The sequence below is a fragment of the Xiphophorus maculatus genome, chromosome 2 (genome assembly GCF_002775205.1).
Source record: "Xiphophorus maculatus strain JP 163 A chromosome 2, X_maculatus-5.0-male, whole genome shotgun sequence".
NCBI classification, from domain to species: Eukaryota; Metazoa; Chordata; class Actinopteri; order Cyprinodontiformes; family Poeciliidae; genus Xiphophorus; species Xiphophorus maculatus.
In genome coordinates this window covers 8950214-8975775 of record NC_036444.1, presented here as the reverse complement: position 1 = coordinate 8975775, position 25562 = coordinate 8950214, and the positions used below count along the sequence as shown (strand labels likewise).

The window sequence follows — 25562 nt, the reverse complement described above, 5'->3', positions numbered from 1 at the left end:
GATTTGTCTGAGTAGCAGTTCACAAAAAAGCTACAAGGTTTGATGAGGCTTAATTAAACTTTAAATGATGCTTAGTTACTCTCACCTTTTGGAAATATGACAAAGATAATAACTGTGGCTTTTTTTATGAATTTATTTCCAAATGTAAACTCACTATTTCATGCATACAAGTTATGACAACATACATTATTCAACAATCTGTTATTTCTCATATTTGCATAGGACATGGTCACAATATATTGTCTAACATGTAAAAAATAATGCCATAAAAAGATACAATAGAGCAGCTAAGACCAGCACATTACATGTGTGTTGAATTCATTGAACTGTACAGCTGTAATACTTGAATGTAGTGATTTTGGTTTGCTGAGGAAAAAAAAACATAATAAAAATAGAATAAGAGTCACCTGAAGGTTTTAAGTGAGGTCATTGAGAGGAATGTACTGGCCATAGCTGAGCTGAGAGTTATTTACAGAACAGATTATAATGGTGCTATAAGAGGGGGAAGCAGCACCATGAAGTCACTACAACAGGCAACTGATGGTGAGGATGCAGAGGAAAAAACACACAGAGGTATCAAGAGAGCAACATTACACGGAGGAGGTACACTGAAGACAAACAGGTACAGGAAACAGAACCGAAAAGGCTGGTGAGAGGCTCTCTGTTTGTCAAAGAGGTCATTGACACCACTGTATGCTGCATAACCTGAAACGAGCTAATCCTTAAAGGACAAACATTATTCAACAGACTTTCTCTGCAGTGAGGAACAGATGCTGCACAGCGTCTCTTCAAGCAGACAAGTTCAAACTAAAAGTACCAACAGTTTGGATCTGCTTGTTTGTTTTTTTTGTTTGTTTGTTTGTTGTTGTTTTTTTTGCCTTGTTCATTTTAGACTCAATCTGAGTACATTGGCTTGGGTGACTGAATGACATTAGTTCATCCAAATTACTTTGTAAAGAAAAGTTGCCTACTTGAGATGTAGAAAAAGGTCCATGTCAAGCATGACATCCATCTATCAACTAGTACAACACATTGAATTTGAACTCCATTGGTACAAACAGAGCTGGATTCAAAACTACTCCAACATTCATTCTTTTCCTTTCAGAGCCTTTGGTAACAAAGATCAACAACCCTTCTATAACTCTATATGGCTGCCTCTTAAAAAAATACAAATAAAATAAAAACCCCGACTGTGAAAAGCAAAAGCTTTAGGTCTTTGTCGTGTGGGAAGACATGCTCTGTAACTTTTACATTTTGTAGATATTCATTCAAATTGGGTTAAACATAGTCTAATGCATGTGGGGCATTAGAAAAAGTACCTTGTAGACTGTCAGGACACACTTGTATTCAGAAACCCACAAAAAAAGAAAAAAAATATCAGGTCAAGGGAAGCAGCACTTTCAGAGCAAATGCAATCTTAAATCCTTTGGAATGGACAAGCGACTATCATCAAAGTTGTTAAGATGTTAAAAACAGCTGCAGTAAGCAATATACACTGCTTCAGCATTGAACAGAAACAACAACAAAAAGGAGCAAAATTAATAACAATAACAACACAGTTACACAAAGCAAAATGCTCACATAAAGCATAAAGAACAGAAACATTTAACTTAGAGCAGAACTGCTTGATCAAATCCTGTACATAACATTTGACAGGTCAAACTCTATATAAAACTATACAAGAGTACTATTTTTTATAACGTTTGATAAAAGCTAGATTATTTACGCTCGACATTTGTATCCTCTTTAAGAAGTTGCAGCTGTAGTTTTGGCACACGATTGCGTGGATCATGCTCTTCTGCTGACGATGTTTGATCAGTAACACACTGATGTCTTTAATTAAATATATACTGTGAACTTTAAATTGTTAGCTTGCTGCTTGAATTTGTACATGTATTGTCAGTATTTTAGAATCCTTGCATGTAGAATTATGTGATCTTCAGCAGAAATATAGATCTGAAGTCAAAAGCTTAGGATCACTTTGATACTCAAACAGCTTCTTAGCATAAAGCAATAAAAAATATACAAATATTGTCCAGGAAAGATGTTTCTTTTCCTTGTACTTTGAGTTACATGCAGGATCTGGCAATATGGAACGGTTATGTAAAATGCAGCCCAGTGTTTCTGTTTTAGTTTTTTACAGGAATAAAAACAAACTCTCTTTGTCTACTTCTTCATTCAAGTAGGAATAAATGAAACCAACATTTTTTTTTTTTTGCTACTCATTAAGCAAACATAAGCTACATGATGGATGCTCTGAAAAGATATGAAGGTAAATGAAAATTCAATTATCTCAAGAGGTATAATTCTGCAAAAAATAAAAACATAACCTCACACAACAACAACAATAATAATAATAATAATAATAATAATAATAACAATAATAATACAAATAATGACTACATTGCTAACTCACAATTCTGTGGTCTCTAATAATATGGAAAACATTTCAAATAATCTAAAGCAATAAAAAGAAATCAATCACTGATTCTGAAACTGACTTACACAGAGGTAAAAACAAAACGAAAATCCCCGTCCACCCCAAAGTTTCTTTAGTTTTTTTTTTGTTTTTTTTTCATTTCATGAATTAAAGGAACTTTTTGGAATTGCAGATAACAGGATTTACCCGCATCCCTGACATCAACAGAGTACTCAGGGGGAAAAAAACCCTGTTAATAGCGCACAAAATTTTAATTTATACATAAACAAGCTCAAACCTCGAGCTGCGATGAACTCTAAAACAGTTACTGAAATGAACTGACAAAAAATCTGAAATTAATAAGAAAAAAACCCCAACTCAGGCGATTACATGCCTTTTTCTCTCAAAGGCTCGGACAGCAAAAGCAAAGAACAGTAAAATCGGACATGTACAAAATTGTGTTCAATGGCCTTGCGTGTTGGAATTATTCAAGTACATTAGTTACAGTGAGAGTAAAGGTTTTTGAGACGCTCGGTCTGTGGATGCCTACATGTCACTTTTGCAGTCTGGCTGAAGGTACAGGTTTTTTCTGTTCAAATGGTTGTATAAGTTAAAACAGCTTCAGTGGATCGATAGCAGGACTGTGCAATGTTATCAAGACATGTAATAGGCGAAAAGGGCTGCACTGAGGTAGTCCTGTGTTACCAGCATGGTCACACACTGACCAGCAGTGAACACTGGGCACTGAGGACCACCAATGGGCAGCCACAGGCAGCCTGATGCGTGCGGCGACTGGTTTTACAACAAAATCCACAAACTGTCCCATATCTGCTTGGCAGATGTTGACCCTGAGGAAAATGTGCAGATTATAGATTAAAAACTGATTAATGCGTAATTTTTTTCACCTTTTTTCTTTTTCTTTTGCAAGTGAACGCTTTAAACCAGGTCGAAAAATTATAACCAAAACAGGAATATACAGAAGGTAAGCTGATCAACAGCAGTTGTTGCTTCAAGAAAAAATGGTGAACTCTCCCCTCTGTCTTTGAGAGCTGCAGATCAGTGGCATTCAAAGTGTCATCTTGCAGCCTGCAAACTATTTTAATATCATACAAAGGATTATGTTTTGAGATAAATTCATTGCTTTTCAAGCTAAATAAGGGAGAATGAGAGGGGGATTCATTTTGACTTTAAAAGAAGATGGCTGCAGTTGAGGAAAAAGGACAAGGCCTGACATTCATGAACTTACACCTGCCAGACCGACTCAAAGGAAAAAAAGGAAATACTCCTCGCTTTCAGAGCAAAGTTAACATGCATGTAGCGTCGAACACAAGATAACGCTCGAGTTAGCTCTGATGGCAGTAAGTCTGAAGGAGTCTCAACTGCTTGGATGTGGATCCAACTGCAGCAGTGAAGCACTTAAAAAGTGCGGGAATAACATATAGACCGGCAGGGGTGCAGCAGTTTTGATAGTGGTGCTTGTTTCCACTTTCGCTTGACTTACTGAGGCATGTCTGTCAGCTTTCTCATAGTGACATTTGAGCTTCAAATGCTGGGTTGACATTAGTCTGGTGAGCGCTGCAATTTGCTGATATGTTGATGTTGGTTTCGATGTTTTTGCAACTCTTTGAAAGTCCCCAAATCCCCCAACTTGTAAAGAGACAGGAAGTTTGAAAGCAGCTGTTTGGAAGCTCAGGTTTATCAGTGCAAGCCCAGAGTGACGGTTTCCTCTGCATTGTGAAATCTGATTCTCCGGCTTGTATGAGAAGGAATTCTGTTTGTGCTTTGGATGGAGTCAGGCACTTCCCACCCACGCTGCTAGTGCTGTCTACAAACAGCTCTTGTTCGTACACATTTCCTCTTATCCTGCAGTTCAGATCAAGCTACCAATTACAGCTATTTTTTCTGCTGGCTGTTTCTACAGTTGGAGGGAGGAGGAAATGGGGGGTGTCTGCTTCTGTGTGTCTCCTCCTTTGTGCTGTTCGGCTTGTGATAAAACCTCTCCTCTTTTATCAGGACCTGCCCTCTCTTGCCTGTTTGTTGCTGATATCTGCTTTGTTCCCTCAGCTCAGATCAGACAATTGCGCTAGCCAACGTCTGACCTCCTAATTAGGCAATACTAATGTAATTCAGCAGGCTCGCTGAAAGAACAGGTAGAGCCAGATGAGAAAAGCCTTGCTGGGTGAACGACTTGCTAGCACTACCTCCAGCAGGGTGGGAATGTCTTCTTTTGGGTGCAGCTGTTTCCTCCAAGGAACTTGAGCCAGGAGGAAGTGACTGAGTGTGTGACTCTACCTTCAATATTCCCTACAGCACTGAATAAGAAGTGCTTCTTTGGTACATTCTCCTATGTGCTTGATGAGTTGGAAATATCTTGCTGCTACTGAAGTTGTTTTGTCTCCATTTTAAGTTAAATGTGTGCTGATCAGAGAGTAATCAGGGTTTTTGCAAGGTTTTCAAAAGTTCTACTTTCAGCTATCTCAAGTTTAGGCCTTATGTGTCTTAAATCTTCCCTGATTTTTTTTCAGATTCAATCCTAAAATACATTTAGCTATGGCTTACCTCATTCATTCATTCATTGCTTCTTTGATTAACCTTTGTGTGTTGTAATATATGTATATATATATTCTTTTTTTAAAAACGCACTGGCAATGTTACGTTGGTGATTTGTAGCTGTGGCTAAGGAATGTTATTGTTTTCATGCAGTGATAAAACTACAAACCCCATAAAGCATTATTTGGCCTTAAAATTGAATGTTTAGATAATCAAAATCTAAGAATTCTTGTTGTTATCCACAACTAGCTCCTTCATCATAGGAAAGCATTTATTCAAAGAGGTTTGGTGTGAAAACAAGGATTTTAGTTTGGCTAAAACCCATCATCAGTAATTTCTCTGAAGCTTACAATATACTGCAGGAAAGTCCACAGACCTCCTGATTTTGACCTTTCACCTCCAGTGACTATTCGTTCTCCTGCTCATTTGTATAGATTTTATGGTTTTGACAATTTTAATCTGTAGTTAAGTTCCTCTTTTTTTCTTCAAAAGTATTAGCTGGTTTTTATTAATCATTGTCTTCTAACTGTTTTCCTAACTTGTGTAACATTTTGCTCATACAAAAGTGACCCTAACTGAAGTTATAGGTTTTGCTTATAACTCTCTTAGATGCCATTTAATCATATAACCCTTGCATTCAATAAGAGGCCTGCCGACTAAGATTATGTTTCATTCATAGTAGACTTAATTCTTGGACGTTTATTTATTTTTCAACTTTTGTGCCCTAAATGTTAAGTAGGGTATTAATTATGTTGATTTTCTATACAGAAGTCTTTTAGATTCAACTTTTTATTTAATTAAGAGGTTGAAAAAATCTCCCTTAAGAAGATGTTTTGACAGATTACACTACAGATCATGAGACTGAGTTATTTGTTGGCTTTAAAAGAGTTTAATGTACCTCATTAACTCCTAAAATGCATTGAAAGGTTGAGCAGCCTTAATGTAAAGGAACTCAACACACATCCAGGAGCTGGGAAATACCGATTAAAGTTGCCAACGCTGTGTTTACATTGCTTAAGCTAATAATTAAGCTAATTACAACCTTTTAAGTATATGTGTTTTTAAGTTATTCGTCATAAATCACGCAGGTCTTTAATGTAAACCAAAATGGTCTTCAAAAGCATTTCATTGAACTTACTGTAACTTGCATGAACCCTGTTACTTTTAGGCATCAACAGCTGCTTTTAAACTTCATTCTCAGTGTGTAAAGGTTTAGTTGTTTTTTCTTTTTTTTTTAAATCTATGTACATTTATAAAAAATATTAACCCAATATAATCCCAATCCGCCTGAAAATGTAGATTCAAACACTTTGCTCTGCTAGAACTTTTAAATGCAGTGCACATCTTATACCCAGTGTAATATCAAAAAGTATTAGCACTGATGTATTTGTTTTCCACGGCAGGTTCAATGATTGTTTTCTCAGAAAAGAAGAGTTACATTTGACCTCCACTTTAGACGTAGGACAGAACACAAACTGTAGCTTAGCAAAATGACCTCATGACTTTATGTCTGGTTTCTTCAAATGTGAAAGCCAACAAACAAAGCATAGAGTGCAAATTGTGTTGAGTGTAAGGCTGAAGTATAGTATGTACTGTATGTTTCTCTTCACCATGTTCATTCTTTCAAGCTAACAAGGCCATCCCTGAGCAGGGCGCAAAATTCAACTCCCTGTTGAATTTTCGAATAAAGTGATGAGTATATTGTGCAGTCAATGTGAGTACTCTTGAGTACTGTGGTATTACAGAAAAAAGCAACTGTCTTCAATCCTGAGGTGTGTGTGTGTGAACCCCTTCTCCTAACCCATTCAATAAAAAAATCTGTTAAAATCAAAACATTTTGAGAAGACATATGATGGTGTCTGTTTTGTTTTCCTTCTTCTAAACTGTGAATATACAATAAACAACTAGCCATAGTCAAAATACAGACATGTGGTACAGAATGGAGATATCGCCATCTGGGAAAGGCATTATCTTCTTTTAGGATCACACAAGTAATTGCACTACAATAAGCACTTATGTACAGTATGGTACACCACAGCAAGCGCAGGAATAGCAAAGGAGGGGGTAGCGGGTTGCTGACAACTGTGCAACAGAAGTGTTATGATGAAATTGCAGGCCTCACATCTGTGGGCCTGAAAAGTGCGACCAGGTTTCAGTTTAAGGCGAGCTGGCTGGACTGAGGGTGGGGCTGATGGTGGGACTGGATGCATCCGAGCGGCTGTAGTCGCTGAGAGAACTGGGGCGCGTGGCGTTGCCACCGTGGGGCTTCTTCAACATGCCGGGCTGGAAATCTGAGTGGCGCCTGGCATGCTTCATCAGGTGGTCGCTGCGCATGAAGCGCTTGTCGCAAAGTGGACAGCCAAACTTCTTCTCTCCCGTGTGGGTGCGGTAGTGGCGGGCCAGCTCATCAGAACGGGCAAACTTCTTACTGCAGTCGGGCCAGGTGCATGGAAAGGGCCGTTCACCTGCAGAACACAGACAAGAGAAATGTGGCGTAACAATTAGATCCCTCTAGTGTCTGGCTAAATTGTCTCATTATGATTGAAATTTCTTTTGGCAAGAGAGATGAGGAGAAGAAGGCAGCAGAATGCTGCATGCCAAATGAGATGTGTCTGATGAACAAGTTGGTCATCAGTAATCTCTGCAGATTTTTATGTATTCTATCAGGATTAGTGAAAATGTCTGATATAGGGTCCTTAGAGACAGAGGTTGACCCCTCATGGCCACAAGGGAGAGATAAGACAAGATAATGTCCATTTAATGGGGTGATAACCTCCAAAGATGGATGGGTTCCATTGATTCCAATGTTACAAGAAGATTAAATACATTACGTAAGGTTTGTGTGAGGCCACACTGTTTTTAAACTCAAGAAGCCCGTGTAACGTGTAAAGTACAATAGAAACTTTCTCTGTGGCTTTTGCTTCCAAACTGAGAAATTTCAAGTTCCCATGCTAAGTGTACACACACATACACGTACAGACACATGCGCACAAAGCCACGTCTGGGTCATTTCTTTTGCCAAAATACTGGTTTCGTGCTGTTGCAGCATAAGTTTGGTAGTGTCAATGGATCGCTGAATAAAAAATTGTGATCCATTTTGTTCAATTACAGGACAAAGCAGTAGGATTCTTGTGATTCTTTAGAGGCTGCCATTTTGAACTACTTAATGACTCAATCAGACTTCCAGATCTCTTTCACAGGAGGAAAACAAGGAATGGTAAAATCATGGAAATATTTGGTTGGTTTAAAATATTAAAATTCTAAAATTTTGGTATACATTCATGCTGGTAATTGATTAATTCTGCGTAGCCAATATCAGATTGTTTGTTTTTTTTAAAAGTCATATGTTTTACTGTGGAACTAATGTAAACCTAAAAATCAGTTAAGTTAACCCAAACATCACTACATGTGTAATACAACTTATGGATTATTCTGTACTATACATATACTTATGTTCATGCTGGTTTTAGTGTGGAAATGAAATCATCCCCTTTAGTATTTAATATAAAGTATTGACTGTAGCCATCTTGTTTGTGTGCTAAATGTTTAAATATATAAATATGCTCCCTATTATAAAACTAGAAGGGAGTGTTTTTAATACTGTGGTGAGATACAAATGACTAGTTTGGAGATTTAAAGAACACAATCAAAACATGATTTGACTTCTAAAAAGGTAAAATATTTTTTGGACAATAGCGTGCAGGAATGTAAACGGTATGTGATTAGCAGTAAATGGGCCACAACAGGCCTCTGCTTTTATTTGATGTTTGATTACCTTGGTATACCAGGTTTGCTTGGCAGCACTAATAGTTTGAGTGTATGTGAGTGAGCCATATGGAACCTGATAATAACACTGGTTATCTTAATCTGATAAACACCTCATCACGCGAATGAGTGATGACTCATTCGCTGTGAATAAATAAACAATGTTATTCCTACAGTCTAATAACTCTGTAAGAAGGATATTAAAAATCAAAGAGTTATCTGAAAACATGACAAAACTAATAAGCTGTAACTGCTTTAGTAGTGATAAATTACCAACAAACTGGCGTGACACTGAACTAGCAGACACAGTTTAATTATACAGCTCCAGATGCTAATCACACTCACAATGACTACCCAACCCATTTTCAAACATGTAGCTATTTGTGCTTTGGAACATGGAAATTTACACATTCTCCCTTACATCATGCAATTAAAGTGAGGATTTAAGCAAATCTACTAAGAACCCCTGTATGCTACCTCACACATCATGTTTTTATGTCATTCTACTCTGTAAACTTTACGCATGAAACCAACTCACAAAGTTTGCCTGATAGATCATGCTGTTGAGTACATATTCATTGAGTTTCTGAATAATAAAATAACACATCCAGCGAACACAAGACTTAATCTTTAAACATTTAGGGTTTCTCTTTTGAATAAGAATTATCAATCATTATACAAACCTATGCCAATGGTTTGAGGCATGAATGAGAAAATGAGATGCATAAATGTTTATAGATGGCACAAAAAGAAAAAAAAATGGCCGCAAAAGGCTTTCTTTGTTCTTTGGTTTCCCCTGTGGGCCACAATGGAAACAAGCACTGTTCACCGTCAAACATTCATATGCTAGCATATGCCAGAGAGTCTCAAAAACATGAACTCGGTTCACTATGAATCTAGATTCCTCCTAGCCCTCCACCCCCCTTTTTTGCATGCTTACAAAACATGCAGACAGACAGAGCAAGTCTAGACAGTATGGCTTGTGTTCCTGCCTCTGACGCCTTACCTCAGCTCCAGACAAACACAGCCGGCCCTGCCTACTGCAGTTCCTGCAGGTTCATGCATCACTTCATGAAACTCACTAACCGATGCATATAAATTTGCATATGGACATAATGTGTGTGTTTTTTTATGAGAACTAGTAAAAACACATTGATTTTCCAGCTTGAAACTACAGAAGGAACACATATAGTGGCTGGTTAAAAAGGAGTTTAAATTACTAGACACTCATCTGACTGAGGTGTGTCATGTTGGACTGATTTAGTATCATATTAGCAGCAGAAGGGAGTTTGGGCTGCCCTCCTGCCACTGCAAAATGAGTTACTGCCCTAAAAGTAGAGCCAAGTTCTGCAAGCTGCTTAGGGGTCAATAACCAGAGAAACAGATCCAACCAACATTAATATTTGAACAGCTGAAAAGCTGAGCTACCCAGTCTGGTTGGCCTGATACAGTAACGTATCGTGGAAGCATCAGATATCTAACTTCAGTAAATTAGAAGAATCCCTAAAGCATTTTGAATAAACTTCAAAAAGCTTTTGACTTTAAAGACTACAGTTTTTAAACAAGAAAAACAGGCATAGTCCCAAACAACTCTTTGATATGTGTTGGGTCTCACATACTAATATGCTGCAGGCTCCAAGGTTTTGTGATGTGAAATGGGGCCACATAAAATCATTATAAAAAGAAACAAATCTGGTGAGGGGACAAGTGTTAAAAATTTTTTAAAAAGTGCAGTAACCTGGTTGCATAAGTGATCACGCAGACACCTGAAGGCATCGATGAAGAGGAATTTAATCTTTTTGCATGACTGTGGGTCCACGCATACTATCACATAAGACTGAATTAGTAAAATGAAGATTGGAGTTTTGGATTTGCTTAGGCAAAGTCCAGATCTAAATTCAACTCAGCTATGGATTAGAGCTGTTTTAACAATCTGATAGTTTTGGAAAGTTACTACAGGGCAGAGAGAGCAAATATTGATAAATTAGTGGGATGCTAATCCACTCCCAGCATCAAAGACTGTTAAAATTTAATTAAAAGATGTTCCTCCAAAAAAGTATTCTGAGTGGCCACTTTTTTGCAACCTGTTTTTTTTTTTTTTTACTTAAATTTTTACATAAAAATGAAAAAAAAATGGAAGAAATTTTGAAAAGATTTATCATGGACTCACTTGTTACACTACAAAAAAAAAACCCTACTGGTGCATGTTTAGATGCTTTGAATGAAAATGATAACACTGCGTGCGCCTTTGGGATGTCACTGTCCAGGCTATTTTTGTAGACTGCAGCGATTACTCAGCATCTCTGCTGAAAAAAGAATGTGACCAGAGCTTGCCTTTCTTCCCATCCAGTTAGAGTCCTCCCACAGCGGGGCAGCGTGGTGACTGTGATGTCAGGCCCCACTGATTGGTTATCCCATCCCTGGCAGCTTGCCACATGCATGGTTTGCCTTTCGCAGAACGTGTCAGTTGCAGAGGGCGAGGGCAAAAGGAGGGGCTGGTGGAGGGAGACAGGAGGGAAGCTTCTCTCAAACGAACACAGTGACCCAGTTACCCATAAAGTGAGTTACATCATGCACGCAAAAACCACCTCTGCTAAGCACTAGTGTCCCCCCTTACACCCCCACTCAAAGGTGGTGTGATTATGTCACAGGTGCTGCAATTATATAACTGTTCTCACTGAGTCCAGTGGGTCAGTAAATAAGCAGCTCATCCCTCTGTCCTCAACTCATTCATATCTCAGTGGTTTCTGCAGAAAACGCTCGAGGGAAATGGAATCTATCCGTGAGGTGTAAAGGACTCTATCTGCAAAGGAGAGATCAAATCTCTCTTTGACGCAGGCACCGGTGCAGGAACTGAACTTGATCACCTGCTCCAACAACAGCTACCAGCATTTCAGCTAAATGTAGATAAAATTCCTGTTGCATTCTCAGGCATAGGCACACAGCATACACCTGAAAAACTCTATGACTCCCTGCCAGAAAAGTGAGCAAGAGAAAATTCCTTAGTTGGGGTGATAGGAAAAATTACAGTTTCTGAATATAATTCAAAGATCACCTTGAAGCTAACTTTCTGTTTCCTGCTCACCTGGATACATATTTTTTTGGATACTTTGGCATAGTGGAGTTTTGGTTAAAGGATTTTAGCAGCTAATATCTTCCCCGCAGTTGAAAATGGTCCTGAGATCTTTATTTAGCATAAACCCGGATTAGTTGGTCCCTGACACAAACAACTACTCTGAGCAAGACCAAAGCAGACGTCTGTCTTAAAACTCAAAGATGCCAGAATAGTTAACGTGATTGGTATTTTACACACTTTTAAACTATTATTGTGTTTGCTTTAAGCGTTTTAACAAAATAAATTTTTGTGAAAATTTAACTGGTGTTTTTTTTTATTATTATTTTTATTAAAATAGTCATTGTCTTCTCTTTATTAACCCCTCCATATGAACTGCACATAAACCTAGATTTCTACTAAATGGCAATGCCAGAGGTGGGTCTTCATGAGTCACTCTTAAGTTGCAAAAACAAAGGCTTAATGCTTGACCTTGACTCGTTCCGTAGGTCTGGGATTTTCCCATGAACAACTGTCTCTCAAGTTATCAGGAATCAAAGTAAGCCAGTAGTTGTTAACAATTTGAGGTAATGACTAATATTGTTCCTTTCGCAAAAGAAAATGACTGGTTCTAATTGTAATTGTTAGCATCATGATAAGTACCACTAGAACGCCTCAAAAACTGAAATGTGCATTAAATAACTTCAGGCCAGGTTATTGCAAAATAAGCACAGCTTAAATCTGACATTTTATTCTAATACAGTTAAATTAGGGCAGCAGACCAAAGACACCTCTGATTCTTTATAATAAAAATACATCCTGTTAATTCAGAGATTCAATATTAATTAGTATTACATTTTTAGTAAGACAAATATTGTAACCTACTAGGCTTCTAAAATAAATGATTAAATTTTAAAACTTTTTGCGTGCACAATATTTAGAAAATAATTAACATGTGTAGTTTTTATGTGCTAAGTTTGGCTTAAGGTTAATGACTTGAATTAACACCTTCTGTGCTGTAAGTAGACTAAATGGCACATCTGCAATGTCAAAATGGAAATTTCGGTCATTAAGGATTTAACTTGAGTTTGAACAAAAATAACTTGAAGGAAGCCATGACAGGTAGCATAGGTAGCATATTCACTGCTGCTAACCTTTTGACGAAGCTCAGATGAAAAACCCTGAAGCATTTCTTTAAACATGCAAAGAATTTTAGAAGCAAATGTCTCAAGAAGGGAACACATTATTCTAGCCAGAATGCAGGCAGTACCTTATAGGAGTTGGATTTATTCCACATTTGTGTCAGTTTAGTGGAACAGCCAGCTTGGCAACATGAAATGAGAGGGACACTCACTCCAGTGGTAGAGCTGAGCACAACCCAATAATTTCGTCTCATGTTTACAACACTATAACCTGCAACCAGCTAGGAGCCAGCAGACAGACCAGTCGCTTGGCTTTGAAGAACACCAAAATGATCACCGAGTCCCTCATTGCCACAAACTGCTGGAGCAGACGGGGTTAACCCACCGCACCCGCCCTCTTTCCCTTTACACGCACCATCACATGCCAAGACGATATAAACGCTAACACGTGTGGGCAAGACAAAAAAATATACATTAAGGCTTCTGCAGCTCCTCCTTTCATTGTTCACAAAGCAGCATACACAGGCTCTGGATGTGCAAAAATAACAACACAGGCATGCAAAAGTTTTGTGGTCTGCAGAAAGACACAGTCGAAACACATCTGTGATCAGAGCGACTGTTTATCCGTCTGCTCGGCTATGAGAGAATAACTCGGTGGGAGAGAAGACAAATTAGCAGGGAAAAAAATCACTAAGTAGTAACATGTTTTTTTTGGCACCTTAATTAAGAGTAAGTTGCAAACAAACTCTGCTGGAACACCTAAGGTGACGTCAGGTGTTTCAGAAACATTTATGTTCCCTGTATTATCATCTTTTGCCTTTATTGATATGGACCTAGCTGGCTTGGCGTTCATTAGCTGGTAGCTGTCAAATTGAGAACAATAGCAGCAGCCTTTCTCCCAGCAGGAGTGGCTCTCTCGTAATGCATTTCAGTCGAATGGGCTGCTCGCACTAACCGTAACTCTCTCCCACCAGCCAGCTTGCAGGCCTATTGACATTCACATACAGCCATGGAGGTGAGTTAAGTGGGACTCTCTGATTCCTGCTCACACTTTGACACACATTACTTCATCCATCCAACTATTTAGGGAAGGGCAGTCTGCATTGACCATCTCATTACATTTTCCAACACTCAGTCACTGTGTTAGACCTGAGGACATGGCGTTAGATGTGCTGCAGGCAGCGTTACGCTTCAAAGCCAAGTTAACCGACAGCAGACAAATAGCTGTTGTCATTAAAGGGTGTTTACAGTGACTCCACATTGATGTTCAATCATTGTCTACAATTGTCAAGCAGGATGATGCCAGTTCACATGACATTTTTGACACGGTTGCTTCCATAATGTCAACATCCTCCATGGGCACTGAAAAAAGGCCAGATCCTGTGAGGCCACATAACGCTGTGATTGGAGGAGATGCAGGCTGGAGAAATTTCCAGTTGCCTTGATAAAGGTAAATGGCGGAGAAGAGAGAAAAGTTTTGAAGTTTTTCTGATAAAACAATGAGCCACTCTCTTCCTTAACTCATAACAAATAACTGGTCATTTAGTCATACACACTCTATTGTTCACGCCGTCCACACATTGCACATACAGTGAAAATACTATTTCAAATTCAGTTTTTAATGACCAGAAATTTAAGTACATTTCATTATTTATGAATAATAAATAAAGATATGTTGAGATGGACAGACACAAAGTACTTTACAATTGTGATGTAGAAGAAGAAAGACACATGATTAAAATTTAGTTTTTCAGTCCATACATTGTATACAACTGCTTGTACTTGTGGTATAAGCGGTATATCTCCCAAAGCTGGGCATACACTACACTATATTTTGAGTAATTGCATTCAGCTCCTTCTCAAACTGTATGACTACATCATAGGGTTTAATAATTCATAGCTCACAAATTGTTCTCACATTGTATGACCTGACTGCTCACACTGTACGTGTGTGCAACAAGTCAGTCTCTAGAATACAGAACTGCAATAAAGAAGGAGGAGGAAAAAAACCAGAAGCGAAGGAAAACACACCTGAGAATGAGATAATGTCCAACAAAAACAAACATCTTTGGCAATGCTTGGCATTCCGTGTGAAGAAAAGTGTAAGAAGTGTTTAAAAACTACTCCTTTTTCACTCCCCCTTCTGTGTTGACGCATGCGCAACGTGAGAGGTTAATATAAATTTGACTTGAGGCACTGCTTTAATTAACGTTCATGAGGGGTCAACAGAATTTCAAACAGGTTTGATTTTTGTGTCATCCTAAGATTGTTGATTAAGAGTGAGTGTTGAGATGTTAATCGTTTGTTGTTGTCCCCATGTACTACACAATGCACAATGGCTCCACACATGATTAAACCAAAACTCGGTACGACCTCAAAAATTATCACACGATTAGAAAATTGACTCGAAATGGCACAAAAATTGCACAGTGGATACTCAGCTTTAGGAGAATTTAGAGTATTCAGTCAACTTAAAGATAATGATTTTAGACTATGGGAGTAAGCCAGAACGGACCAGAGAGAAATCACACATGAATGTCAAGAACATGCAAATTCCATGCAGAAAGATCCCTGGCTGGGAAACTCAGGACCTACTTTTATGCCACCATGTAACAAACTGAATTTAATTTATTTAACAATTAAAAATCTAAAATGTGTACCATACACTTGTTTTCAGCCCCCTGTACTTTGCTAACCCCAAAGTCTCATCAGCAGACTTTAGAAGTCACATAATTAGAAAAACAGAGCCCACCTGTGTGTAATTTAAACTCTATATAAGAACATATGTTCAGAGAAGGCCTCAGAGGTTTGTTGGCGAACATTAGAAAACAAACCACACCACAAAGACCAAGGAACACAACAAAAAGGTCAGAAACAAAGTTGAAGAGAACTTTATAGCAGTTAGGTTATAAAACAATATCCTAAGCTTTCAACTTTTCTAGAGGACTTTTTGTCCCATCATCCAAGAATGGAAATATTATGGTTTGTGTTTGCAGTTGTAACCTGCCAAAAATTAAAAAATCCAGAGGTACTAATGGTTTTACAAGATACTGTAGAGGAGCAAACTGAGACACAAAGACTTGAGATAAACTACTCCCACCGAAAGTGCATGAAGTTCATCTCTTATTCAACCAGCTATTAACAACATAGAGTGAACACAGTTACTGTAAGTTTCTGACCAAAGGGGGTTCTGCTCCTAAGGTTGTGCACCCACAAACCTTAATCAAATTGGCTGCAGCTGAATAAATGACCTACATTAATAGATGACACTGACAGTGAATACCCTGGTTTACAACCCCACCCCCATCCTGCCGCACTCTACTGTACATTCCGTCTTTGTGCTGCAGATCCCTTCATCACATGCGACATGTAGCAGTTTTCATACTGTGGTTGTGGAGAAAAACTCACAGTCTTCCACAGGTCTGTATCTCTCTATTCCAATCAACCCCACGCCACAAGACGTGGCCAGATCTTGATCTCTCAACACAAACCGCTTCAGTGCCTACTATGATTCTCAGGCAGGAAAGCAATGGGAGAGGACAGAGCAGCTTTTATAGAGTTACTCCACAGCTAACTAAAGAATACATGAACCCTGGGGGCCACTGAAAACACCACAGTCAGGGCTAGGGCTGACAGAGGCCATTCAGCACTATGATTGTCAGCGCTGCATGCTCGACTGCTTCATTCACAGTCAAATTGAGAATATATTGCTTCTTTATTGCTTCTTTATCAAGAATCTGATCTGCTATCAGCATATGTAGGACAACATATGGTTAGCATATGCACCAAGAAACGCCTTCAAGATATCTTCAGTGGGACAGTAACCCTGCACCAGACGATTACTAGGCAAGATGGTGGCTCCACTCTGGCTTTATTATCACCATGAGGATCAAGTAGATTGAACTAATACCTTATTTCTGTGGACACAAAGTACTGCTCCACTTGGCTTTTCAGGGCCAACCAGTTATAATGACGCACACTGCTGCTTCACAGCAGAATAGCAAAATATACACTGCAACAAAGGCACATTTGTACATGTATAGCAAAGGTTTTCCAACGTGAAATTGTAATTTAGACTAAAGTAACGAAAGCTAACATGCAGACAAGGCATGCTAATTGTTGTGGCTCAAACTTCTCTCAGCAATACCGGCTAATAACATTTTTCATAAATCAATACATTTAAGCACATTTTTACAAACAGATTTTACTGAAACATATGTTTCTGATTCAATATTATACAAAGTCAGATGTGAAATTAAAGCTTATTCCTCCTTGAACATGTTTTTTTAATGTATGATAGATGTACTGAATAGTGAGATCAGGTTGGCTCAGGGGTCTCCATCTTTCCTATTTGTAATGTTGACTTTTCTATAACTCAGTGAAATTTGACTTTAATTACAAAAAGCTTAGGATGTTTGCTCATGATCATATTTTAAGCTCAATTTCAAATAGAAAATAATGAAAAGGACAATACATAGAATATTTCAAAATGTTAACAGGGCCAAGTAGGCTAATAGAAGAAGGGCTAGACCAGATATGTACATGACTCCCATGTGGATTTTTCTTTTCTTAATGGGTGAAAATAGGAAATAACAGGTGTCTTGTATGGGTTTGAGGTCATTGCCAGGTCTCAAATGTGTATCAATAAATTCAGTTGCCTGACACAACTCTACCCCATTTATTATTCAGGGCTGCACTATATTAACATTTAATTGGTGGTTAAAATTGGGGCAATAACTAATCTATGAAAAATACCATCTGGGGGTCATTATCAGCCCATTCTCTACTCGTGTGAGCCTCATACATAAATGTCCAGAGGCTCATAGTCTTGACTACAAAATATGACATAAATACTAACCTACTCTCAAAACCCTTCAAAAGGAGTTGGAAAGAGTACTGGATATAACTGCATATGTGGCCTTAAAATGGATTTTGCTCATGCTGATTGGGTACAAAGTAGACCTGAACTCACCATGGGTTTCTTGCATGAGACCACTTAAATTTACAAAATACAATCTACATTGTCAAAAACCATTATGGCACCCTAAATAGGTCTTAGCTGGTTTTCAAATAGATATCTAGGAAAGGCAGTTCAAATTGCACAATATGTCTTTAATATGTCTTTGCCAAATACAGTACAAGCCCAAACCTTTCTCCATAGTTTTCTTGCATCAAACCTAAAGGCAATTAAAATCCATAACCCTCAAACAAAAGCATTTGGGATGTTCTTTGGCCGATTTTCCACATACTGGAACTCCAGATTTAAATTTGGCTGAAATATTCTTATGGCTGCCGCAAAATATTGAATAAATTTCAACTCAATTGCCATTGCAAAATAGTGAGAAACACAAAGCACTGTAAAAATTAACATTTTAACATTATGTTGCCGCATAAAAGGATGTTCCTCTCTGTACTGTGTGGAGTCCTATACTTGGCTCCAATACACATACATGATGATGTGTGCTAAGTGGGCCTGGGCTCACAATAGGCTTTGTATATCTGATCCACATGGTTTGGCTAAATGCAATACTGTACATATAGACAAAACCTGTAGGAAACCATACTTGGATCATAGTTGGCCTAATGGGTATTAAAAAAAAAAAAACATTTGAAATTATGCAACGTATCTTGGCCCTTATAGGTTATGCTTCTTGTCCAGAGCAAGTCATTTTCTACCTGAATAGGCCCTATATAAAAATGCTAGCTATGTCATTAATGTAGCAGCAGCAAAATCCGACATCATTATCTAAATATCTGAATGTGATTCAGAGGTTTCATAATGTGCTGTATGACAGCATTATTTGGTGGAACTCCTGCTGCTGGTCAGTTAGGCAGACTGAACTCTTCAGCCCTTCAGTATTTTTTTTATTTATTTATTTTTTTTACCCATTAGCGTGCCAAGAATGGATTCAGGAAAACCCAATCTCCACCCTGATACCTCATCACTGCCACCAACCACACAGGAACACTGAGCACTCTGTGTTACAGTTCAGCCAAATATAAAACCACTGGCAGGGATGAAGCATAAATAATGAGGGACTCCTGCTGCTCTTTCCATGTGGAATTTGGGATAATTTCCCATGTAAAAATGTCATTAACCAGAGTTATTTGACTAAAAATAGGTAGCACATTTGAAGAACCAGGCTGTAACTGTGCTTCCAGGTGGTACCACTTATTGTTTAGGACAGTAAAGGATTTTACAACCATCTAACAAAATTAGTGGTACCAAAGCAGAACACAAAAGAGGTTCAGAAAAAAACATTAACCCAACTATAGAATATGTCATTAGGCTCTTTGTTGTAAAGAAATATTGGCCCCAGGCCCTTCTGTGTGACCAGCAGGTTTCACATGTGTATTGTACCCTGAAAAGATGGGCTTTTGTAAGATCTGGCTATGGGGGGGCTTGGTTGGAAGAAGAGCGAGGGGCCATCAGTTTTCTGGAGATGGCAGTGTGCATGACATGATTACGGGATGTTAATGAGACTTTACTTAAAATCATAACACACCACTGGGTGGGTCTAATACATTAAGACAAGAGAAAATTTTAATTAATCTTGAAAAAATATAGACCACTACTCATTCTATTTGTAGATCAGTCTGAAGTCACCACATTTTTTCTGCTTTTTTCACGTTTTACAGGACGCTTGCAGTGAAAAAAATGGCTCCACCTCCAACATAAGGATACCAAACAAAAGCCGTCTGGTAACCTTAGACCCCTTAACTGCTCTGGATTCCTAAGCATCAAACTCAATGCAGTATAATGAGTGATTTAAATTCAGTGTGTACTCCTGTGTGTGCTACACCCAGGATGTCCCCGTTGAACCCAGCGTGAACAAAAGGAAACGTAAAATGCAACCTATTTATCTCCAATGAGGGGGAGCCCTCAAACGGTAGCTGTTTATACATTCAAACTTGGAGATCCAAGATTTCAAATCACAGACCAAAGAAGAAATGTGTATTTACATCTTAAGAAAGGGAAGAATTAGAATATTTAATGCAAAGAAAGTAAGGGGCTAAACCAAATTAGCAGCATAAAATAAATGCTTTAGTTTTGTTCATGTTTTGAGGAACTGGGCCTTTGCAAACCCTTTAACAGCTTGCAACATATTTAAACAAACTAAAAGTGATAACTGAACTATAATTACATGTTGTTTCAGGAATTTTCAAATAACATTATACAATTTAAATGTACTAGGCCAGGGTTTTTTTATTGGTCATGAACATTTTGTAAACGAAAGAAAAAAAAAATCCTTTTAAAGGCCTCTACAAAAAAAAAACCTGGCAAACCTGAGTGTCAGAAGCCAGAGGGAACATCTTGTCCCTGGCTCTTTGTTTGTTGTCTATAGTGTTTCTCCTTCAATTAGAAAGCAGCACTTGGCTGAACCTGACTAGGCTGGGATCCGTTCTCTCGTGATTCTGCTAGTATGGGCTGAAAGGAAGCAGGCTGCCTGAGTCTGACTCCATGAAAACATGCTAAGATAGGCTGAAGCAGCCCTGCTAAACTCAGATGACCCACATTTTGGACCTGCCCAGTAAAACGGGAAGAGAGGGTCATTATTACCAAAATTTATAGGACACTGCCCAGTGGAGCAAGCCAGACGACGGAGCATATCCAAACAGAGAGGCAGGCGAAAGGAAACGCTTATTAGGCACGGAGACGAGGGCAGGGCTAGCACGGAGCAATAAAACCGCACTAAACTCACATGGTCTGGGCTGATGGAGGGGGGAACTGACTGCTGGAAGCAAGGCTGGAGCATTCTCTGAGACAAGGCAGCAAAATTAGGAGTTTCTGGAACTTACCAATTAAATCAAAACAAACCAACCTTATTAACACAAATTAAGGGACACAAGCTGAGCAACAAGACAAAAGAAAAGGCTTGAAAGGCAAAACGAATAATGAGCTGTGGTAAAGCTGCACTAAAACAAAACAAAACAGTAATTACAATAGACACAATCTTCTTTGTTGTAATTATAAGTCACATTTCTCTCCTTTAGCGTTTTCTTAACAAGTGGTGATTTAACAGCCGGCAGTCGGCTCTACTGGAGCAACAGTAAAAGTTGACTCCAACCAATATTAAATGACTCTGTACCAGCCACAGAGAAAATCCTCATGCATTTGGTCTCCCAATGTGTTTAAGGCTGGTCTGTTCTTTTTGTTTTCACTGAATATTATATCTTTGTGCAGTTGTTATGAATGATGATAAACCTACCAATAAAGTGACACAAATCAGACAGGGAAATGAATCTGAGATGAAGGACAGACAAAGGCTGAATTCCATTTTTCCCCAATAGAGTTGTTTTTAGGGGTGTGGCGTTTCAAAGCTTTCTGTAGAGCAGGAGGAGGGCTTTCTACCCTCTAAAAATGGACTCCTGGTTAACATATTTTTGACGGCACAAAAATCATTGTAATGTCATTGCATTACATGTGGTTTCATTGTTAATTATTGCTAATCTGCATATGGTAAAATAAAAAGTGTTCATGTGTTCAAGTGTATATATATATATATGTGTGTGTGTGTACATATATCCCTCCAAAATGTATCAGCATAGTAAGGAATACCTTTCAACTTTGGAGACTATTGTACTAAAATCAGCTGTTTTGTAACAACTATGTATGAAATGGTTAGTATATTGGATTACTGAACTTTTATATAATTTAAACTAATAAAGTATATTTAAAAAAAATGCTTGGTCCTCTTTTTTTATTAATCCTATTATTCATTTGCAGCAGCAATACTAATATTTCAGTCGTTGTGGTGCAATATCGTATGACTGTATATGTAGATTGTTACTCAGAAACACAAAAAGAACAGAAGGATTCAATTTGTCTAACAATTGTAAATATTTGCATATGTAAATACTTATATTTTTCACTAACTTATGCAAAAAACAAAAGTCTGATTTTTATTAGGGCTTGTTTTTTTTTAATTTTTTGCAGGTGTCAGTGTTCAAAGTCTCGCCCATGTACCTCGGGACATTTACTGCCCACTTTAAAAACGATTTAAAGTCATTTTCCATGTTCTTCTATCTTCTATAGTCACCTGTACACTAATGTGATTATATGTTTTATAAACACAAATAATACCAGCAGGAGGTTAGCCAATTTGTTTTCTGTTACAATCTGTTATATTTTATAGCCTAAACAAGGATTCAGAACCACAATCCAATGTAAGTGGAGTGTAATACAAATTTCTTCTAACAAACAACTGAATTAAATTATATGTGAGATTTACACATTTTTATAACTTATCTCCATCATTTATGAATACACTAAACTATGAGGAAGAATACAATAAGTTTTGATAAAAGGGCAAATTGACCCAAAGCCTACTTTTTGTTCTTCCTGAATAAATATTTAAAAAGTATGATATGTGAGTGGCTATTTAGACTGCTTGCTTTATTCAGTCTGGCAGAAATCAGTAGGAACTGATGATGAATCCACTCCTTGAAGGAGTGTCCCATTTCCCATAATCACTACATGAGCTAAACGCTGTGGGAAAAGGGGAAAATGTTAGAATTGGGACTCAGACTAAGGTATGACACAAAACTATTGTTTTGTTTCTATGGATATAAAAATGCCTTGAAGATGAGGGTGCCCTGCATCTGTTTCGAGCTGCTTTTTTCATGCTTGCACGTTTCTGCAGCAAGTGACTCAAATGTGGGTCACGCTCACGCAAGGTGCTTTATCCTGTGATCCAGAGAGCTCAGTTTTCTTCTCAGCCCTGTCAAGATGATGCATGTGTGTGCGTGAGCAGAAGAGGAGCGAAAAGATGAGGTGTGAGCTGCAGCGCTCCCATCACGAGGAAACGGCAGTGAGACTCCTCAGTCGAGGCTCAGCTAGCTGAGTCTGTTGCTGGCCAGATCAGCTGGCAAGTCTGTCTAGCGGGGGTGTGGCACATCATAACAAAGGGCTGTGGGCAGACAGGCGACTGACTGCACGGCTCTTATCAACCCCCCAATTTCAGTCGATCTGTATCTCCCCTCCCTTCTTCAGTGCCCTATCCTGTGGAATGCAAATCGCTAAAAGCTGGAGGTATGGTCATTTTTTGGGGTGTGTGTAGGTGTGTGTGGGAAGGTCACATGCGACACGCTGTTGATTCGCAGCGCATTTATTGGACTTTTTGGACTGATTCTGCAAACTTCCTGCATGCCCATGCATCTATGGCTACCTGTTTTGCTTTTTTTTTTTTTTTTTTTTTTTTAGAAACTCATGCTGCTTTGAAGAAAACAATTTATTTTTATTTTTTCAAAAGGAGCAATCTTCTTCAGGAAACGTAGCTTAATGTAGTTCTCTACGTGTACACCGCAGTTTCAGTTTGAACATACTGTCCAATGCGGTGGTGGATGTGCGTGCGTGCGTTCAGTGGGGAGGAGGAGGAGTGAAGGGGGGAGGACAAAGCTTAAAGACTTGAGTGGGAGTGGCACTGTTTTCAAGCCTCCCTTCCCAGAAATTAAAAGGACATTATAAAGTTTATATAACTCAGAGCTATGTATCATTATGAAGCTATGCAACACGAGCGCGTTAGTTTTATTAATTTAGGTGGATTCTTGAATTTCACCAATAATAAAACAGTTTTAATGTATATCTTATTTAGATCAGACAGTATTCTCAGTTTTCTTTTACTCTCGTGTGAAACGGGAACACAATAAAGCAGCATTCAACACCTGCATCCGATCGAACTGACCTGTGTGTGTCCTTAGATGAGCTTTGAGGTGGGAGGATTTGCCATAAACTTTTTCACAGCCAGAATAGTTGCATTTGTGCTTTTTCTGAGGTGGCTCCTGCTCTGTCCGACCTCTCGATCTCTTGCCTCTTTGTCTGAGCGCAGGATCGGAGGTGGCGGTAGGTGTGGCAGAGTTTCCATCCTCTCTCAGGTTCGGCGTGCTCTCCTCCTTTATCTTTGCCTGCTCGGCAACGCCGTTGGGTGTCTGCTGGTTAAAATCCGCCAGGATCCTCGCCACCACGAAAATCGAGGAGTTCTCCTTCACCAGGGGCTCCTTTATTTCTTCCCCTGTCCTGGAAGAGGTTGGGATCTCCGGTTTAATCTCCCTGTTGCCCTTAGGGGGGTGAACAACTGCACGGCTGGACATTGAAACAAGGCACTCTGCTGCAAAGTGATCCATTCTGTCTTTGAAACAGCCTCCTCTGCTTCTTAATGACATTCGGGAAAAAAATAATTCTGAAATAAATCCGCGTGTAGGAGGCTGTTTTAAAAAAAAGTACTTGCGCCGTGCTTCCCTTTGTGTAGTGGCGGTGAGGTGGAGGTCGTTCTCATCAGAGAGAACTGACTTTATGATCTTACCCGGCTTTCCAAAATCATCAACATCCTGTGCGAGAAACGCCTCGCACCAAACAAAAAAAAAAAAAAAAACGCAGAGAAGATCTCTCTCTCTCTCACAGAAAGAGAGGGGGAGAGAGAGAGAGAAAGAGAAAGGGAGGGAGAAAGCAGAAACCGGAGTCTTTGTTTAGTGCAGCGACACCGGTAGCAGGAACTCTTGAAACTTGGATGCGTTAACTCCCATTGCGGCTTCAGACTGTCTCCAGCACAGTGAGCGCGTCTCCCGAGCGCCTGCTCCAGCTCGCTGTATCCATGCTGGGGGCGTGTCGAGCCGGGCAGCGCTCGGCAGCATCGTCAGAGGAGTGGCTCATTCATTGGGTACAGCTTGTCCCCGAGTGCTCCGAGCAACACGAGTTACTAGAAAGTTTCAGCTGCGCTGTTTCTATGCGTCCGCGAGGATGCAGCCGTCTACCTGCCGCCAGGAATTGTCGAGACAGTCACGCTGATGCAGTAGAAACCCGTGACTAGATATCTCTTATTTGGTGCATTTTTGATCAGATGGGCTGAGGAATGTCACCAGGGAAATTTTAAGATCATTCAGTGTCACGTGACCTCCGTGTGCGACCCAGGTCACAGTGGTTATCTCTTAAAAAAGACGAATCAAAGCACATACCTTAACTGATAAACACACACCATACACTCATGTGAATCAGGTTTGCTGTGTTTTCAAAAGTATTCCTAACCCTTGGAGCTTTTTAGCATTTTGTCATGTCACTACCTCCAATCTCAAAGTACTTTAATGGGATTGAACATGTTGCAGCAACACAAAGTCTGCAAAGTGGAGGAAAAATTAGACCTGGTTTTCATTAATAATAACAATGACAGCAATGACACTTTTCACAAGCCTTCAAAATACACAAGGACCTTGTACAAATAGATGCACCTCTGCATCAATTACATATTGAGTAATTAACAGGAGTCTGTAGAACTTGTGCATATGAGGCGATCATTCAGTCATTTGATTATGGTGTGCTGGACATGGGACACATTCAAAAATTGCAAGACACCAAACCTCAAAGACTACAACTCTGTGGTTAATGCTCTGTTTACTTGGTTGGAGCTTGACCAGTCAGATTCATAGTTTATTTGCAGTAATAAGTCTGGAAAAGATGGAATTTGAGAAAAAAAGAAGAAAGCGGAAAAGTTTCCAATTTCTAATGGATGAACATCTCAAAATGTAATAAATAGTCCCAGTAACTTGAGTTCTTGTTTCACTCAAATTTCGTGAGAGTTAAATTTTGTTAGCAGAATGTCAATGTGGCAAAAATGCCTGTAAATGCTGTACTTTATGTGAA

The 25562-nt window shown here is 38.9% G+C and overlaps 1 protein-coding gene across 1 annotated transcript; it reads right to left on the bottom strand.

The window, feature by feature from the left end:
• Positions 1-115: 115 nt before the first annotated feature.
• LOC102232700 (Krueppel-like factor 13) lies at positions 116-25562 on the bottom strand. The gene is made up of 2 exons (XM_005798240.3): positions 23614-25562; positions 116-7434 (listed from the first exon to the last, which is right to left on the bottom strand). The coding sequence occupies exons 1-2, from the start codon at positions 24089-24091 to the stop codon at positions 7127-7129; spliced, it is 786 nt and encodes a 261-aa protein (XP_005798297.1). The 5' UTR covers positions 24092-25562; the 3' UTR covers positions 116-7126.